At 34.5% G+C, this 21147-nt stretch overlaps 1 protein-coding gene across 1 annotated transcript; it reads right to left on the reverse strand.

Annotated features, from left to right (window-relative positions):
• Positions 1-1626: 1626 nt before the first annotated feature.
• On the reverse strand, positions 1627-18473 carry LOC145598128 (transcription factor GTE1-like). Its single transcript, XM_081654439.1, has 7 exons — positions 18329-18473; positions 17846-17948; positions 14741-14850; positions 3688-3821; positions 3431-3566; positions 2652-2802; positions 1627-2231 (listed from the first exon to the last, which is right to left on the reverse strand). The coding sequence occupies exons 5-7, from the start codon at positions 3490-3492 to the stop codon at positions 2196-2198; spliced, it is 249 nt and encodes an 82-aa protein (XP_081510565.1). The 5' UTR covers positions 3493-3566; positions 3688-3821; positions 14741-14850; positions 17846-17948; positions 18329-18473; the 3' UTR covers positions 1627-2195.
• Positions 18474-21147: the final 2674 nt, after the last annotated feature.

Consider the following 21147-nt stretch of genomic DNA (forward strand, 5'->3'; position numbering starts at 1 on the left):
TGCTTATTATCGTGTGAATTAATCATAAATCACGAAGTGTAGCTCACGTGTTTGTCAAGCGGATCAGTGGGGGGCAATGGCCACATGTGCCATGTGCTAAGACATTCATGTATGGAATTATGCATGAAATATACACCAATTTTATCATGATTAATTTCAAGTTAAACCAATTATACTACAGTATTATTATAAATAATAATAAATAATCTAAACATTTACAAGTCTTTTAAAAAAATTCATTTATCATTACATATATTTGGAAAAATCATGTCAACGTTTGATGTATTCATACTTGAGTTTATTTTTTATTTTTTTATTTTTCCTTTTAATTTTGTCATATATATATGCCGGTCATATGTAACATTTTATTTTTATCCTAATTTCGATATGATTTTTTGACCTATGATTTGAATAATCTAAGTATGAGTATTTTAGAATTCGTTTTTTTCGACAGGAGGATAATTTCTTAATAAAAACATTTCGAATAATTAGATAATATAAGAAATTGAAGAAGTCCTTGGAAATCAAGTAGCCGTTAAGAAAATCTATAAAATGGCCAAGAAATGGCCAGCCTAAATACGATTGTCATAAGTTGATTGCTCTGACTATGATAAAAAATTGAAGGAAAAAGAGAGAATAAATTAAAAATAGAAAGTGATTAAAGATAGTATATTATGATGGAATGTGCAAGTTGTGGAGTTTAAAAAACATAAAGACATTCCAAGATTAGTACTAATCCCACTATGATTGGTCGAAATCTGATTGTAATCACATGAACTCTGCCATACTTTGTGTGAAACTTTGACAACTTGATCCCCTCTTAAACGTGCAAGCTAGCTAATTCCATGACAATTAATTTTGTTTCATAAATTTATTTATGGAATTTGAGTATCTCATACATGAATAGATATTATGTACTAATATGTATTAACATAAAATTTATATAGAATTGGCAAATTAGCGAATGGACTTAGGTTCTGTCAATGGTCAGGCACATGCCAACTTCCATATCTAAACTATTTCTTCTGTCTTTAATGTTATTCCTATTTTGACTATTTATGTGAAACGAACTTTAGTCCTAACACGAAGAAGATTTAAGAATGGAGCGAGTAGACGATTATTTGATTTGATTTTAACAAAAAAGTTGTATACTTGAAATTCTAATAGGAGGAGATAGAAAATCGAAGTATGTGTTTGTCTATGCCAATGACCAATAGAACATGCTTACCTTTAGATCAATTGGGCTAAAGACCGAAAATTGTATAAAAAAAAAAATGAAGTCGTGATCTTTATCGAGCCCACCATCAAATAGTCAGTCTTTTTTACAGAATAAGCAAAGAAAAAACCAATGTGTTTCTGACTGTCTCTTGGAACATAATATTTTGGCACCCTGATTTTGATGGCTTTTTACAAATTAATAACTAAATTAATGAAATATTATTTGTTGATTAGATGCTCTAAGTATTGCTCTTTTGCATGTGGAACTTTTGATGGTTAAAAGTATTAATACTTTTGGCTAAATCATAAAAAAGGAACATATATTGGAAATAAAACAATTGCTAATGGACAAATGAGAAAATGTACATTCTTCACCGTATCATATATATTCAAATACTACCTCTTCATAATGATACGCATGTATAAAAAGGTTTTGCTTATAAACATTTATAATACCAACTTAAATTATTGGCTAAATTAGGCATTTTGTGTATATTATGCTGTATTACAATAAGTCAAGATTCTTAACATATATACATGTTACATCTGAAATAGTATGAAGCACTAAAAAACTTGATCTTGCTGAAATCAAAATTCCTTGTGAGATTACCTTCATGTATTAAGCTTCTGTATTTATCATTCGAGGAGACAGCGTACATGGAGTTTGTTAAGAATTTGCCCAATGAATAGTACATTAGAACTCTTATGACAAAATAATGGTGTTCACAAAGATGTCGGGATGGCTCAGCAGGTTCCTGCTGCCTTCCATGACCATAGTACCTCAAAAGGAGATGTGGTTTCCTTCGATTATAGAAATAGAGTTTGCCGATGAACCCCTTCTTGAAGAACCTCCTGAACATAACCAGTCCGGATGTAGGAAATATAGGTTATACTCCATACACTCGAGTTTTGGTTTCATTTTCCACAGTAATTCAATTCTTTTTCCGGACATCTGAGGGATGTAAGAAGTCTAATAACTAAAAGCTCAAACCTTGAGTGTCACTTATGCTCCCCTGTAAGACACATTGGAAAAGGTTCGATAAGATGTCATCTTGTTGAAGTCAGAAATCCAATCATTTCCTACTCTTCTAAAACTGACATCAAAGTTCAGACTACATCCTTAAAACAGTCACAGCAACAACACGAGCTTATTCAATCTATTCTACATTGTTGAAAAAATTAAAGATGCTACCTTTTTACACTTCTTGGCCTCTATCTTTCGTTTAGAGTCATTACTATCGTTTCATTGTTATCTTTATTTTTCCCACCCATGCTTGCTGCAGGCTTGCATGTGGTGCAACTTTTATATAGAATTTTAGCCTCCATAATCACTCTATGTGTCAATGGAAAAACATTCCTAAATTGATCTGACAAGAGGCTAGCCTGTGGGGCAGACATTATATCCAGAACAAACTAGATAAGGGAAAGACAACCTGAGCATCTATAGCGAGGTCCACCTCCTCAGCATTCGCTACAAAACCAGTATTGCTCAGGACAACAATATCTAGTGTCCCACTGAGATCATCAGTGGATAGCCTTGTGTTTGCTGTGCCAAGCTGCCTTTTCTCTTCTGTTGACATTTCCCTGAAATTTGATGATTCAGATTAAAAAATGCAGAGAGCAAATAGACCAATGTTCAGCCAAAAAACTTCAGAAATGCAAACCACTTGCACTGGTGAAAGCTTAAGTTACAGTCAGTTTCAGCTAGTAAACAACAAGAAAGCAACCAAAACATTAGACACAGAAAGAGAATTCTAAATGGCTGTTTGAAGAGAGAATTCAGGTTATATCCTGAATGAGAAATTTTCTAACCATAAAAGATCTGGGAGACATTGTCATATTCATAACTTGAATATCATGAGTCATTTTGCATTATTTTGCATTTTGACATTAGAAACAGCATGGACATCCTCTGCAACACAGACACCTCTTTGAGGGATAATTATAGGGTAATTCGCTTTAAGTGTTGCTTACATGGTTAGGGGCAAAATAGAATTCAGGCTTTTTACATGAAATATCCTAGTCTGTTCAGTTTAAAAGTATTTTGGGTATCAAATTTGAAGTAGTTTGCAGGCGGTTTCAGAAGCATTTCCGTTACACTGTTATCAATTTATTTTAAAAATAAACTTAACCTCAGTGATCTCATGCAGCATGTTTGACATGAAAGTTGATTGGACAATGGCTAAAGATATTCTAAAAATTCCAGACTTACCAAGGAAACAGTCCAATCACTCCGAAAAAATGGAACAAACCTCTGCTTATATCCCTAGGCATTTTGGCATAAGTAGACTCTTGAGCAGCTGCATGCTAAGCTGTACATCAGCTTCCTCTTCTTATCATCTATTATCCTGCAACAGCAACCTACCTTTTTATTAAAAGAGAAAGAATGATAAAATACGACAAATCTTATATAACAAAAGCCAACTGTGCTCACAAAATGAATGGTCTTATTGATCACTGGAATCTCACCTTTTCTACAACTCAGACAAAATCTGTACAGCCACATTTCTTCAAACGAACTTTGCCAACAAGGTTCTTGCCATGAGATGTAGCAGTCTTTTCATTGTTATCTTTCATCGCATTCTTCAAAATCAACCTCACATCTGCACAAATCTCCCATACATGTTTATATATACTATCTTTCTGAAGGCTATTATCCACGTTTTTTTTTATCAATTTTGGAGGTTTCGGGACCCGTTATCAGAAAGTCTTGAAATGATAGGAGATACATCTCGGGTCATATAATGCCGTTTGGAACCATATATGACCATTATATGTTGTCATAAATGTCCGTGGTGTAGCTTGATTTTATGAAGTCAATGCAAGTTGTAATTTGATAACTTGACTGTTTAAAGGCATATTGGATGGTTTTACCCACCCAAATGGGCTCCCGAAAAAGGTATTAGGGACCATGGTAAACATCACAGCAATTTTTATTTCCGGGCAAAAAAAGGTCAAAATAAATACAAAATTGAAGGCTATTATCAACACTTTTTGAGGAATTTTGGAGATAACGGGGCCCGGTGGAAAAAAAATATTGAGATCCTACATCCAGGGTCATATAATGCCGTTTGAAACCATATATGACCATTATATGTTGTCCTAAATGTCCATGGTGTAGCTTGATTTTATGAAGTCAGTGCAAGTTGTAATCGGGTAATTGACTGTTTAAAGGCATATTAGATGGTTTTACCCACCCAAATGGGCTCCCGGAGGATATTAGGGACCATGGTAAACATCTCGGCGATTTTTATTTCCGGGCAAAAAAAGGTCAAAAAAATCCAAAATTGAAGGCTAATATCCACACTTTTTGAGGAATTTAGGAGGTTACGAGGCCTGATGGAAAAAACTCTTGAGATCCTAGGGGATACATCTCAGGGTCATATAATGCCGTTTGGAACCATATATAACCATTATATGTTGTCATAAATGTTCGTGGTGTATCTTGATTTTATGAAGTCAGTGCAAGTTTTAATCGGGTAAATTGACTGTTTAAAGGCATATTGGATAGTTTTAATCACCCAAATGGTCTCCCGGAGGATATTAGGGACCATGGTAAACATCTCGACAATTTTTATTTCCGGGTAAAAAAAGGTCAAAATAATAAAAAATTGAAGGCTATTATCCACACTTTTTGAGGAATTTTGGAGGTTACGGGCCGGTGGAAAAAACTCTTGAGATCCTAGGGGATACATCTCATGCCGTTTGGAACCATATATGACCAATAAATGTTGTCCTAAATGTCCGTGGTGTAGTTTGATTTTATGAAGTCGGTGCAAGTTGTAATCGGATAAATTGACTATTTAAAGTCATAATAAATGGTTTTACCCACCTAAATGGGCTCCCGGAGGGTATTAGGGACCATGGTAAACATCTCGACAGTTTTTATTTTCGGGCAAAATAAGGTAAAAAAAATCCAAAATAAATTAGGCTATTATCCACACTTTTGAGAAATTTTAGAGGTTATTTGGCCCGGTGGAAAAGTCTTGAGATCCTAGAGGATACATCTCACGGTCATATAATAGCGTTTGAAACCATATATGACCATTATATGTTGTCATAAATGTGCGTGGCGTAGCTTAATTTTATGAAATCAGTGCAAGTTGTAATCGGGTAAATTAATTATCTAAAGGCATATTGGATGGTTTTACCCACCCAAATGGGCTTCCGAAGGGTATTAGGGATCATGGTAAAGATCTCAGCAATTTTAATTTCCGGGCAAAAAAAGGTCAAAAAAATCCAAAATTAAAGACTATTATCCACACTTTTTGAGGAATTTTAGAGGTTACGGGGCTCGGTTGAAAAAAGTCCTAAGATCATAAGGGATACATCTTAGGGTCATATAACGCCGTTTGGAACCATATATGACCATTATATGTTGTCCTAAATATCCGTGGTGTAGCTTGATTTTATAAAGTTGGTGCAAGTTATAAACGGATAAATTGACTGTTTAAAGGCATATTGGATGGTTTAACCCACCCAAATGGGCTCACGGAGGGTATTAAGAACCATAATAAACATCTCGACAATTTTTATTTCCGGGCGAAAAAAGGTAAAAAAAAAATCCAAAATTGAAGGCTATTATCCACATTTTTTGAGGAATTTTGGAGGTTACGGGGCTCGGTGGAAAAAACTCTTGAGATCCTTGGGGATACATCTCGGGGTCATATAATGCCGTTTGGAAGCATATATGACAATTATATGTTGTCCTAAATGTCCGTGGTGTAGCTTGATTTTATGAAATCAATGCAAATTGTAATTGGGTAAATTGACTGTTTAAAGGCATATTAGATGGTTTTACCCACCTATATGGGCTCCCGTAGGATATTAGAGACCATGGTAAACTTATCGACAATTTTTATTTCCGGGCAAAAAAAGGTCAAAAAAAATCAAAAATTGAAGGCTATTATCCACACTTTATGAGGAATTTTTGAGGATACGGGGCCCGGTGGAAAAAACTCTAGAGATCTTACGGGATACATCTCAGGGTCATATAATGCCGTTTGGAACCATATATGATAATTATATGTTGTCATAAATATCCGTGGTCTAGCTTGATTTTATGAAATCAATGCAAGTTGTAATCGCGTAAATTGACTGTTTAAAGGCATATTGGATGGTTTTATCAACCAAATGGGTTCCCGTAGGGTATTAGGGATCATGGTAAACATCTCAAAAATTTTGATTTCCGGTAAAAAAAAAAGGTCAAAAAAATAAAAAATTGAAAGCTTTTTTGAGGAATTTTAGAGGTTACAAGGCCTAGTGGTAAAAATTCTTGAGACCCTAGGGCTATGTTGCACGGAAACGGAAACGGGGACAAAAACGGGTACGGATACGGGGAAAGGATACGACAAAATCAAAATTTCAAAAAACGGGTACGGCATAGATACGGCAAAATTTTTTTATCTAAATATAGATAAATCCATAAATTGTTTCAAAAATAAAAATAATTAATCCATACAACAAAAATTAAAAGTAAAACAAAACCAAACACAAAGTCACCAGCTTAGAACCTATAATCTACAGACCTACCGCCTCCGCCTGCTACAGGGGCAAATTTTAAACTTAAAAAAGGGAAGAAAGAAAAACTGATTAACAAAATTAATCACATAACCAATAAAAGAAAAAATTAAACTAAAAAAAAAAAAGACTTTACTGCTCAAGAATTGAAGACAGGAAAGTGAGAAGTTGAGAACTGAGAAGTAAAAAAAAACTCATGAACAGTAGAGGTACAAGTAGAAGGTAGAACTTCCAGCTAAATGGGAAGCTTCGCCGGTCTCCAGTATGGGAGTGGGTCGCAGGTGGACTCCGGTCACCGGTGTCAGCTGATCTGCTTCCTTCTAGTCTCCTCCAATATTAGGGTTCAGTTTAATCGTTAATTAGGTAAGTTTATAGGGTTTTTTTTTTTTTAATGGGCTAGGCTTGGTTTGCTTTGGGGACGTCAAAATCTTGACCAAACGTCCCTGAAACGTCCCCAAAACTACCATCAGCCGTATCCAAAAAGCCACGCCGTACCAAAAACTAAGGGGATGCCTTGGGGACGTATCTGAGCCGTACCCGTACCGTACCCGTACTCGATACGTCCCCGGTACGGGAAACGGCCAAAGACTGCCGTACCCGTGCATCACTGCCCTAGGGGATACATCTTAGGGTCATATAATGTCGTTTGGAACCATATATAATCATTATATGTTGTCATAAATGGCCGTGGTGTAGATTTTTTTTTATAAAATCAGTGCAAGTTGTAACCGGGTAAATTGAATGTTCAAAGGCATATTGGATGGTTTTACCCACCCAAACGGGCTCTCGGAGGGTATATGGGATAATGGTAAACATCTCGGCTATCTTTATTTCCGGGTAAAAAAATCCAAAAAATCCAAAATTATTCACACTTTTTGAGGAATTTTGGAGGTTACTGCGAGTGCAAAAAACTCTAAAGATCCTAGGGGATACATCTCACGGTCAAATAATGCCGTTTGGAACCATATATGTCCATTATATGTTGTCCTAAATGTCCGTGGTGTAGCTTCATTTTATGAAATCAGTGCAAGTTGTAATCGGGTAAATTAGCTGTTTAAAGGCATATTGGATGATTTTACCCACCCAAATGGGCTCCGGAGGGTATTAGGGACCATGGTAAACATCTCGGCAATTTTTATTTCCGGACAAAAAAAGGTTAAAAAAATCCAAAATTAAAGACTATTATCCACACTTTTTGAGAATTTTAGAGGTTGCAAGGCTCGGTGGAAAAAGAGTCTTGAGATCATAGGAGAGACAACTCGGGATCATATAATGCCGTTTGGAACCATATATGACCATTTTACATTGTCATAAATATCCGTGGTATAGCTTTATTTTATGAAATCAGTGCAAGTTGTAATCGGGTAAATTGCCTGTTTAAAGGATTATTGGATGGTTTTACCCACCCAAATGGGCTCCCGGAGGGGATTAGGGACCATGGTAAACATCTCGGAAATTTTTATTTCCGGGTAAAAATAGGTCAAGAAAGTCCAAAATTGAAGGCTATTATCCACACTCCTTGAGGAATTTCGGAGGTTTCGGGGCCAAGTGGAACAAAAACTCTTGAGATCCTAGGAGATACATCTCAGGGTCAAATAATGCCGTTTGGAACCATATATAACCATTATATGTTGTCATAAATGTCCGAGATGTAGCTTGATTTTATGAAGTCAGTGCAAGTTGTAATCGGGTAAATTGACTGTTAAAAGGCATATAGGATGATTTTACCCACCCAAATAGTCTTCCAGAGGGTATTAGGTACCATAATAAACATCTCGACAATTTTTATTTCCGGCTGAAAAAAGGTCAAAAAAATCCAAAATTGAAGGCTTATTATCCACACTTTTTGAGGAATTTTGGAGGTTATAGGGACGGGTGGAAAAAACTCTTGAAATCCTAGGGGATACCTCTCAAGGTCATAAAATGCCGTTCGGAACTATATATGACTTATATGTTATCATAAATATCCGCGGTGTAGCTTGATTTTATGAAATCACTGAAAGTTGTAATCGGGTAAATTGAGTGTTTAAAGGCATATTGGATGATTTTACTAACCCAAATGGGCTTCCGCAGGGTATTAGAGACCATGGTAAACATATCGAAATTTTTTATTTATGATAAAAAAAAAGGTCAAAAAAATAAAAAATTATTCACAGTTTTTGAGGAATTTTGGAGGTTATAGGGCCCGTTGGAAAAAACTCTTGAGATCATAGAGGATACATCTCACGGTCAAATAATGCCGTTTGGAACCATATATAACCATTATATGTTGTCATAAATTTCCGTGGTGTAGCTTGATTTTATGAAGTCAGTACAAGTTGTAATCGGGTAAATTTATTGTTTAAAGGAATATTGGATAGTTTTACCCACCCAAATAAGCTCCCGGAGGGTATTGGGACCATTGTATACATTTAAGGTAAAAAAAATCAAAAATTAAAAGCTATTATCCACAATTTTTGAGGTTACGGGCCTGGTGGAAAAAACACTTGAGATCCTAGAAGAAACATTTTAGGGTCATATAATGTCGTTTGGAACCATATATAACCATTATATGTTGTCATAAATGTTCGTGGTGTAGCTTGATTTTATGAAGTTGGTGTAAATTGTAATCGGGGTAAATTGACTGTTTAAAGGCGTATTGGATGGTTTTATTCACCCAAATGGGCTTTCAGAGGGTATTAGGGACCATGGTAAAGATCTCGACAAATTTTATTTCCCGGCAAAAAAAGGTCAAAAAAATCCAAAATTAAAGGATATTATCCATACTTTTTGAGGAATTTTGGAAGTTACGGGACTCGGTGGAAAAAAGTCTTAAGATCATAGAGGATACATCTTAGGGACATAAAATGTCGTTTGGTACTATATACGACCATTATATGTTGTCATAAATATCCGTGGTGTAGCTTGATTTTATGAAATCACTGCAAGTTATAATCGGGTAAATTGAGTGTTTAAAGGCATATTGGATGGTTTTACCTTCCCAAATGGACTTCCTAAGGGCATTAGGGACAATGGTATATATCTCGGTAATTTTTATTTCCGATAATAAAAAAGGTCAGAAAAATCAAAAATTGAAGGCTATCATCCACACTTTTTGAGGAATTTGGGAGGCTATAGGGGCTGGTGGAAAAAACTCATAAGATCATAGGGGATACATCTCAGGGTCAAATAATGTCGTTTAGAAACAAATATAACCATTATATGTTGTCATAAATTTCCGTGGTGTAACTTGATTTTATGAAGTCAGTGCAAGTTGTAATCGGGTAATTAACTGTTTAAAGGCATATTGGATGGTTATACTCATCCAAATGGTCTCCCGGATGATATAAGGGACCATGGTAAACATCTCGACAATTTTTATTTCCGGGCAAAAAAAAGGTCAAAAAAAAAATCTAAAATTAAAGTCTATTATCCACAATTTTTGAGGAATTTTGTAGTTTACAAGGCCCGGTGGAAATAACTCTTGAGATGCTAGAGGATATATTTCAGGATCATATAATGCCGTTTGGAACCATATATGACCATTATATGTTGGCCTAAATGTCCGTGGTGTAGCTTGATTTTATGAAGTCGATGCAAGTTGTAATCTGATAACTTGACTGTTTAAAGGCATATTGGATGGTTTTACCCACCCAAATGGGCTCCTGGAGGGTATTAGGAACCATGGTAAACATCTCGGCAATTTTAATTTCCGGACCAAAAAAGGTCAAAAAAATTTATTATCCACAATTTTTAGGAAATTTTAGAGGTTACGGGCCCGGTGGAAAAAAGTCTTGAGATCCTAGAGGATACATCTGAGGGTCATATAATGTCGTTTGGAACTATATATGACCATTATATGTTGTCCTAAATGTCCGTGGTGTAGCTTGATTTTATGAAATCAATGCAAGTTGTAATCGGGTAAATTGGCTGTTTAAAGGCATATTGGATGGTTTTACCCACCCAAATGGGCTCCCGGAGGGTATTAGGGACCATGGTAAATATCTAGGCAATTTTAATTTTTGGGCGAAAAAAAAGTCCAAAAAATCAAAAACTGAAGGCTTATAATCCACATTTTTTGAGGAATTTTGGAGGTTACGGGACCCAGTGGAAAAAAGTTTTGAGATCCTAGGGGATACATCTAAAGGTCATATAATGCCTTTTTGATCCATATATGACCTTTATATGTTGTCATAAACGTCTTTGGTGTAGCTTGATTTTATGAAATCAGTGCATATTTTAATCGGGTAAAATGACTGTTTAAAGACATATTGGATGGTTTTACCCACCCAAATGGACTCCCAGAGGGTATTAGAGACCATGGTAAACATCTCGGCAATTTTTATTTCTGGGTGAAAAAATGTCAAAAAAAAATCAAAAATTGAAAGCTATTATCCACACTTTTTGAGGAATTTTGGAGGTTACGGGGCCCATTGGAAAAAATTCTTGATATCCTAGAGGATACATCTCAAGGTCATATAATGTCGTTTGGAACCATATATGACCATTATATGTTGTCCTAAATGTTTGTGGTGTAGCTTGATTTTAGGAAGTGAGTGCAAGTTGTAACCGGGTAAATTGATTGTTTAAAGGCATATTGGATGGTTTTACCCAACCAAATGGGTTCTCGAAGAGTATTAGGGACCATGGTAAACATCTCGGCAATTTTTACTTCCGGACAAAAAGAGGTCAAAAAATCCAAAATTGAAAGCTATAATCCATAGTTTTTGAGCAATTTTGGACGTTACGGAACCCGGTAGAAAAACTCTTTGAGATCCTAGAGAATACATCTTAGGGTCATATAATACCGATAGAAACCATACATGACCATTATATGTTGTCCTAAATGTCTGTGGTGTAGCTTGATTTTATGAAATCAGTGCAAGTTGTAATCGGGTAAATTAACGGTTTAAAAGCATATTGGATGGTTTTACCCACCCTAATGGGTTGTCGGAGGGTATTAGGGACTCTGGTAAACATCTCGACAATTTTTAATTATGGGCAAAAAAAGGTCAGAAAAATCCAAAATTGAAGGCTATTATCCACACTTTTTAAGGAATTTTGGAGGTTACGGGGCCCGGTGGAAAAAACTCTTGAGATCCTAGGGGATATATCTCATGGTCATATAATGCCGTTTGGAACCATATATGATCATTATATATAATGTCGTTTGGAACCATATATGATCATTATATGTTGTCCTAAATGTCCGTGGTGTAGCTTGATTTTATGAAGTTAGTGCAAGTTGTAATCGAGTAAATTGACTATTTAAAGGCATATTGGATGGTTTTACCCACCCAAATGGTCTTCCGGAGGGTATTAGGGACCATGGTAAACATCTTGGCAATTTTTATTTCCAAGCAAAAAAAGGTAAAAAAAATCCAAAATAAAAGGCTATATCCACACTTTTTGAGGAATTTTGGAGGTTACGGGCCCGATGGAAAAAAGTCTTGAGATCCTAGAGGATACATCTGAGGGTCATATGATGCCGTTTGAAACCATATATGACCATTATATTTTGTCATAAATGTCCATGGTGTAGCTTGATTTTAAGAAATCAGTGCAAGTTGTAATCGGGTAAATTGACTGTTTAAAGGCATATTGGATGATTTTACCCACCCAAATGGGCTCCCAGAGAGTATTAGTGACCATGGTAAATATCTCGACAATTTTTATTTTCGGGCAAAAAAAGGTCAAAAAAATCCAAAATTGAAGGCTATTATCCACACTTTTTGAGGAATTTTGGAGGTTACGGGGCCCGGTGTAAAAAACTCTTGGGATCCTAGGGGATACATCTCAGGGTCATATAATGCCGTTTAGAACCATATATGACCATTATATGTTGTCCTAAATGTTCGTGGTGTAGCTTTAGTTTATGAAGTTAGTGCAAGTTGTAATCGGGTAAATTGAATGTTTAAAGGTATATTAGATGGTTTTACCCACCCAAATAGGCTCCGGGAGGATATTAGGGACCATGGTAAACATCTCGGCAATTTTTATTACCGGGCAAAAAAAGATAAAAAAAAATCCAAAATTAAAAGCTAATATCCACACTTTTTGAGGAAATTCAGAGGTTTCGGGACTCGGTATTGGAAAGTCTTGAGAAGCTAGGGAATACATCTCAGGGTCATATAATGCCGTTTGGAACTATATATGACCACTATATGTTGTCATAAATGTCCGTGGTAGACTTGAGTTCACGAAATCGGTGCAAGTTGCGAACGGGTAAATTGACTATTTAAAGGCATATTGGATGGTTGTACCCACCCAAATACTCCCCGGGTGTATTAGGGTTCATGGTAAGCATCTCGGCAATTTTTATTTCGGGGTCAAAATAAGTGGAAATACACGATTTAGGGTTAGTTTTTGATATTTTTTCAAAAAATGAACTAAATGTGTTGGATGACTCCTGGGTCATATAAGGTTGTTTGAAACCATAAGACACCAATAAAGATGTCCATAAAGTACCAACAATGGTTTTGACTCTATTTTGAAATTCATGAAATATAGTAATGTCATATAAGTGTAATAATATGATGTGACTTGACTAATGACTATAATAATTGTCATATAAGTATATTGAAGTGATGTGACTCGACTATAATGATGTCATGAAAGTATATATGAAGTGATGTGACTTCACTATAATGATATCATATGATGAATGTAAATTTTTAATGATGTGATGTCATAATATGACGTGACTTGACAGTAGTGATGTCACAAAGGTATAATTATGTTATATAAGTGATGTAACATGGGTAAAATAGTGATGTGATGTTTAAGGGTAATAGTGATGTGATTTGACAATTGTAATAAAAATGAACACATTATATGATATGATGATTAATTCGACAATAGTATCTAATAATAACCATGTTACTATTCACATGTGTGTTACTTGATATGATGTGATGTGATTGATATATTTGAACAAACTACTCATGTTTGTAATGTAAGTACCATATCTTATCTCATGTAAACAATCACCAACAACCCAAATTGTCCCCCAATCACCCTGTTTTGGGGTCAATCACCATCCGTTTCTTTATTGTACTGAAATAAATAGGGATTTCAACAATAGAAAACTTGAGGCAGATAATACCAGCAGCCAAATAATGTAAAAAGGCAAACAAAAACAGATACCTAGGAGGGAAACAGTCCATAAAAGGTTCACAGCAAATGAAGAAAACATTTCAAGTACATCCATCAATAAATAAAACTTTATCTGACATTTTGTTCTCCCCAAGGTAGAACTTTGACAATCAATTTCTCCAGATGTACTTAAGAAAGAAGTGAGAGAAAATACGAAGACAAAACAAACAATTAGTCTTACAACTTCTAACAAATTAATGACAAACAGAATCAAACTATAACCACAAAGATCAAACAAAAAAGGTTTTAGGATGAACACAGCAGCATTTACAGAATGCAATGAAAAAAGTTAAACAAGTAAAAGTAATAGTGAAATGATTTAAGATTACCTCACAGCTAGCATTCAAACCGGCCTTTAACATCTAAAGGCTCAATAAAAGGCCATGCTCACTAGTGTCAAGTGATCTTAAAAGCAATACTCAAAGTGAATGGTTCAAATCACCCAATGTGGCCTCTCACACACATGAAGAATTTCATCCTCTTATCATTAACGACTTCGGAAAAGTAGAAAAAACACTAAAACTAAAGGGTATATTTCATGATTTAGGATCAATTTCGGAAAATTTTCCCAAAAAAGAGGCGTTTGTGGGGATTGCCTTCTCGGATTATAAAAAGGTGTCTAGAACAAAAGATCCACAACTTGATCAAATAAAAGCTCAAGATGGCATTGAGTCAATGAACGGAGGCATATCCACAACTAGCTACTATATTGATAATTAATAGTCAAAGTAAACAGTTCAAATAGGACTGTAAGTAGGGAATGTCTCCTGATATTATAATAGGGTGTTAAAAAGTAAAAACACATACATCCATAAGTAGGTCACATAAAGGACTGGAATGGCTTAAAGTCAAATGACATAAGACGTACCTATAATTTAAAAGTTAAAAGCCAAAGTATATGATTCAAATCATCCAAGTCACCTCTCGGGGCCTCATTGGATCCTAAGAAAGCACCTTGTCCTCTATTATTTTCACCTTCTGAAAAGTTGAAAATAAACAAAAAATAAAGGCTATAATATAATCCATGATTTTGGATCAAATTCATAAATTTTTTGAAAAAGTGAAGTGTATATGAAGAATGTCACTGAGGGTTACAAAAGAGTGTTTAGAACCACATAAATCCACAAGTGAGTCATATAAAGGCTTTAGATATCTTTGAGTCAATGATAGTAGGCGTGCCTGCAAATGGCTAAATTGATAATTAAACGTCAAACTAAACATTTCATATCACCAAAGTCGCCTCACATGGTCTTATTGAATCCATAAAAAGCACCTCCTCCAACATTTTCGACTTTGAAAATTTTGAAGATTCACTGAAATTGAAGGTTGTATGCTTTAAGATCAAATTCTTCAATTTTTTAAAATAAATATTATGCATACGTAGGGAATGTCTTTGAGGCTTAAAAGTGTGTTAACATCCACAAGTAGGTCACATAAAGGACTAGAATGGCTTAAAGTCAATGGCATGAGATATATCTATAACCGACTAAATTGAGTTTTAAAAGCCAAAGTAAATGATTCAAATATCCAAATTGCGTCTTGGGGGATCCTGAGAAAGCACCTCATCCTCTAGAATTTTTTACTTAAGTTGAAAATTAACTAAACTATAGACTATAGTTCACGATTTGGGAAAAAAAAAAAGAAAAAAAAAAAATTGATGTGCTTGGGGGAAATTTTCCCAGGCTTACACCAGGGTGTTTTTAGAACCACATACATTCACAAGTCCATCACATAAAGGCTGATGATAAGATTGATAACTTAGCTTTGAGTTGATGATAGGAGGTGTGCTAGCAAGTGCCTAATTAGATAGTTAAAAAGTAAACAATTAAAATCACCAAAACCGCCTCTTGAATTCTTATTGAATCCATAGGAAGCACCTTGTCCTCTTTCTTTTTCAATTTCAAAAATTTGAAATTCCACTAAAAAAAGGCTATAATCTTTGATTATCGATTTCATAAAGATTTTCAAAATATGAAGTGTAAGAAGGGAATGTCTCATGAGGTTATAAAAGAGTGTTAAAAACCACATACGTCCACAAGTAGGTCACATAAAAGTCTGGATTGAACTAAATTGCCTCATTAGGTCGTTAGGAAGCAACTCATTATCATTTCAACTTCGAAAAAAAATTGAAAATTCACAAAAATTGAAGGCTATTAACTACAATTTGGGATCAATTTCTGGAATTTTTTTTCGGATATTAAAATGTATGTGGAGAGTGTATCTCAGGGTTATTAAGGGTTGGCTGGAACTACAAACATCCATAATTAAGTCACACAAAGGTTCAAATGGCTTGAATCAATGATAAAAAGAATGTGTGCAACCGGAAAAAGTAGTAGTTTAGAGTCAAAGAAAATTGTTCGAATCACACAAATGGCCTCTAGAAGTCTCATTTGGTCCAAAGGAAGCCCCTCGTCCTCTATCACTTTCTACTTCAGAAAGTTAAATATTCACTTGAATTGAAGGCTAATCTATGATTTGGGGTCATAAAAGGGTGTTTAGAGCCACATACGTCAACAAGGTCACATATTGGTATAGCTTTGAGTTAATGAAAGGACGTGTGGCAAAATTTATAAATAAGAATCAACGTAATCAGTTCAAATCACCAAATTGGCCTATCGGGGTTCCATTTGGTCCATAGGAAACACCTCATCCTCTATCATTTCGAATTTGAAAGTTGAAATTCAATGAAACTAAAAGCAAATCCATGATTTGGTATCTATTTCAGAAATTTCTCCAAAATTGAAGTATATGTTGGAGTATCTGTTAGGGTTATAAAGGTTTTCTGGAATCAGATACATCCTCAAGTGGGTCACATAAAGTTGGGGATGGCATTGAATCAATGACAATACATACATCTAAATTAATAGTGAATAGTCAATGTGAACATTTAAAATCATCCTAGTAGGCTTTTAGGGTCTCATAAGGTCCATAGGAAGCACCTCGTTTCTAGCCTCCCATTGAAGTTAGGAGTTATACATAGAACACAAACAGCTACCCTCATATGAAGTAAACATTATAAGTTTGACGTTGTAAGGTTGGGAGTTGGGACTCAAAATCTTTCACTGATGTACTAGCACCAATTTGTTACAACCATTTTTGAGGAATTAGGTCATGTCAGGCATATAGAATGTGCCAATTGGCATGCTAAAAATTACAAACTTATAACAAGCAATCTCTACAAATATGGAGAAAATATGACCCCGAGCACAATTATTTTAATTGAAAAAAAGTCCGTTTACAAAGACTATACCAAATTTAAACTTCATTAACAATGAATTAGTCAAGTCACAGTCACCTAGAGCTAGGAATGGGTGTCAGAACATTTGTTCAGTGCCATTATGTAAATTCAACGAAAGAAAATAAAATTTAGTGATTTGTTCAAGCAACATACAATATCATTCCATCAGTTTAATATCTTTCACAAGGTTCTCACCTCATGCCGGGAGGGTGGGATTAGACATATGCATCTTTTATCATACGAATACAAATGGGTTCTTCTAGGCTTCTAGCTATACCTCATGGCTTGTAAAGATAAGGGTATACAAAGTCATGTACTCCACATGAGTTTACATAGAAAAACCCATGTATTAAAAGAATTTATCACTCATATTACATCCCTAAGAAAAAAATAGGTTTGATGATACAAATGCAATACAATAGATATCCACATGGGACATTTTGTGTCAAACTACATACTAACATACTTCTACCTAGTTTATTTACCTTATGGCTTATACCACATGAATTTTTTATGTTATAAACAAACAAATTCTTTCAACCTAGAGTAGAATTGCCAAGTCATATATGGATCAGTATTCATTCTAGACTTCTCATTTGAGCAAACATTATTGAAGAACTTTAAGAATTAGGCCTCTAAACTAGCAATTTGCCAAACAAATAGTTGTATTATTACTAAATTGAGCCATCATTAGGGAAAAAATCACTAAACTTCAAATTTCAGAAGCAAACTCACATTATTGAATCGCGACAACACTACGTCTGACACGATTCTTGTAACCTTCCATTCCACAATCACCCATTTTCAATACTCAATTGACTCAATTCTCATCCTCCATCTGAAATACCAATTGCACAAAATGTTTAGCACATGAACATAAATTTACAGTCTCAGCAACAAGAAGCATACGTGTATAGTTAAAAAGAAACGAAATGTCGACAAAAACCCTAAATAAATTCAAGTGATTTCCTAACATTTTGCAATCGTTCTACTTGTCTTATACCTAACCAAAACTTCAAAAATCAAACACAAATCGCAAATTAATTCTAAATTCAACCCCAAACAAACCTAAAATCATAAAATTAATCTAGGCGATGAATAATCACAAAAAATCCAAATTCAACAATATTAACAGAATCATAACGCGAACAAATATGATCATAATAATAAAAATAAAAAATCAATGAATCAATTCAATAGAAATGCTTGATTACATACCAATTTTCAAGGAAAATTTGAATAAATAACTTCGAATTGAAGACAGGAGACGAGGAAACATAGTGAGCAGTGTATTTAGCGGATGTTGAGAAACAGAGATATCCATCTGCTACTACTATGGCGGCAAATGACTTTCTTCTCTTCCCTTTTTATTCTTTCAGCATCTACTGGATTTATTTATTTATTTATTTTACGGATTTTTTTTTTATATTTTTTTTAACTACTCTTTCCGTCTTTTTTTTTATTTTTTTTTTATTTTATTATTTTTATTTTTTATTGCTCCAAAGAAGCATAGAGTTATGGGCCTTGTTTGGCAAAAAGCGGTTGGCGGTGGACTGTTTCACTAATTAGTCTGGTGCGCCTTAGATAGGTGCAACAACGTAAAAAAAATCAACACTACGCTCCACAAAATGAACATTTAGTAAAAAAAATATGAATATTTAGTAAAAAAACATGAACATGAAAAAAATATGAACATTTAATAATAAAAAATGAACATTTAATACTTATAATGCATATGTTTCATAATCATATTATTTTTTATTTCTTTAAATTTTTATGTTCATAATTAAATGCATTATATTCATAATAATATTTATATGCTCATAAATAATTTCAAATATTCATAATGTAAATATGTAGTGTGTTCATGAAATATTAATTAAATCTGTTTATGTATATGTTGTCTTTCTTAAATGTTTATGTTCATATTTTTTTACGTATATGTTCACCTTTTAAATGCTTATATTCATTTTAAGAAAACCAATGCTTACGTTCATATTTTGAAATGTTATGTTCACTTTCTGAAATGCATAAGTTCATATTTTTTATGCCTATGTTCACTTTCTGAAAAGCTAATGTTCACATTTAAGGGAACCTATGCATATGTTCATATTTTGCATTATTATGTTCATTGATAAAAAAAATGCAGAAAATCAGATAAAATTTAATTCGTTAGAATTAAGAAAATCATATACTACCTCCGTTAACATTTAGTTGCAACTTTGGAATATTTTACGTCTCTCAAGTAATACCCCAAAGTTGCAACTAAATATTAACGATGGTAGTATAACCTAATCAATCGAAGTTAATCACAAAGTCACCACATAAGAAATCAAAAATCACATATTTTTACGCCTATGTTCACTTTCTGAAAAGCTAATGTTCATATTTTTTTATACCTATGTTCACTTTCTGAAAAGCTAATGTTCATATTGTGCTGTTGTTACACCTATTTCTAAGTGCATGAGTGTGCACCTAAGAATATGCGTGTTTCACTTTACTTATTTGACCCACTGGACTATTTGGCGGTTTATAATGGCTTTTGAAATTGGCTGTTTAAGCTGACTGTTTATAAAAGTGTTTGATAAATTTAGTTGTTGGTTGTTTATTAGGTAATTTTTGGGCTAACAAGCCAAAAGCCAACCAAAAAAGCTACTCATAGCAGCTTTTTCATTTTGGCTTAAAAGCCAGCTTATCCCCTAACTCAAAAGGCAATTACCAAACATTATTTTTGGCTGTTTGACCACATAAAAAAAACCAAAAACTACCCAAAAGCCATTTGCCAAACATATGGATATAAAATATGCATATGGATTTGTAAGTGAGGTCATTGATGAGAAAGATAGAGAGCAAGTGCGGTTGCAAGGGAAAACACTTACGGAACATTGAGTATCAAATTAGATAATGGAACAATCTCAAAGGAACACACCAAAAAGATTACAATGCTAACACTAATTGTAAGTGGGCTTAAACATAAAAATTATCTGGATGTGTGAAGTTTCTCTCTTCTCTCTCTAGTTTTTCTCTCTCTAGAAAAGAAGTGTTTTTTAAAGATTTTTAGCAGTTAGTAATGGTGGATTCTAAGGATCCACCTGATCCTCCTCATCCTCATGATGAGGAAATGGTAGATTTAAATCAAAAGCCTCTTACTATGACTAGTTTTAGGGAGGTGGTTGCAACCTCTTCTCAGTGGTTTGAGGAAGCACGAAAGATTGTTGCTACTTCAACTGAGTGGACTCAGGAGGAGGATTTAGGTCCTGATACAAATTTATCAGTTAGTTTTGATAAATTAACTCTGGATCGTCTGAGAAAACCATGGAGTTTGACTTTAATGGGTAAATGCTTGGGAGCATCTATTCGTCCTGCTTTTATGCTTAATCGAGCTCGCTTAATGTGGAAGGTGAAGGGGGGATTAGAAACAATAGATCTTGGCCATAATGTTTTCCTCTTTCGATTTACAATGGAGGATGATTATGAAAGAGCCTTGTTTGGTGGTCCTTGGTTTGTTTTCGATCACTATCTAATGATGACTAAATGGAGGCCAAATTTCAGAGCTTCGGAAAATCCATTTGATAAAATGACGGTGTGGATCAGATTTACTGAGCTTCCTGTGGAGTATTTTGACAAATCATCATTATTTCAAATAGCAAAATTGGCTGGCACTCCGATTCGGGTTGATTATGCGACGGATAGGCTTACAAGAGGAAGGTATGCCAGAGTATGTATTGAGATAGATCTTAACAAGCCTTTGGTGTCAAAAGTTTGGATAGGTGGCGCGTGGCAAACAATTTCGTATGAGAATATTACCAATTTGTGTTTTACTTGTGGCAAGGTGGGCCATGTTCAATCTCTTTGCATGTTGAACAGAGTTGGTGAAGTTGGATGTGAGTCAGTTTCTGCTGGACAGCAAGATATGAAGATTGGGAAATCAAATTTGGCTTCTACTTCTAATAAAGTTAATTTGTTATCTACGAATGCTATTTCACAATCTGCTTTGACTATTGGACCTCAAATTGATAAATCTCTAGCCTCAAAGC

Source organism: Chenopodium album, chromosome 20 (genome assembly GCF_948465745.1).
Source record: "Chenopodium album chromosome 20, dcCheAlbu1.1, whole genome shotgun sequence".
NCBI classification, from domain to species: Eukaryota; Viridiplantae; Streptophyta; class Magnoliopsida; order Caryophyllales; family Amaranthaceae; genus Chenopodium; species Chenopodium album.

Excerpts from the sequence above, each read along its gene's own strand:
- LOC145598128 (XM_081654439.1), bottom strand. The coding sequence starts at position 3,492 with ATGCCTAGGGATATAAGCAGAGGTTTGTTCCATTTTTTCGGAGTGATT. Across the intron at positions 2,803-3,430 it reads GTGATTGGACTGTTTCCTTG|GGAAATGTCAACAGAAGAGA; the intron begins GTAAGTCTGGAA and ends ATCAAATTTCAG. Across the intron at positions 2,232-2,651 it reads ACCTCGCTATAGATGCTCAG|GGGAGCATAAGTGACACTCA; the intron begins GTTGTCTTTCCC and ends TGTGTCTTACAG.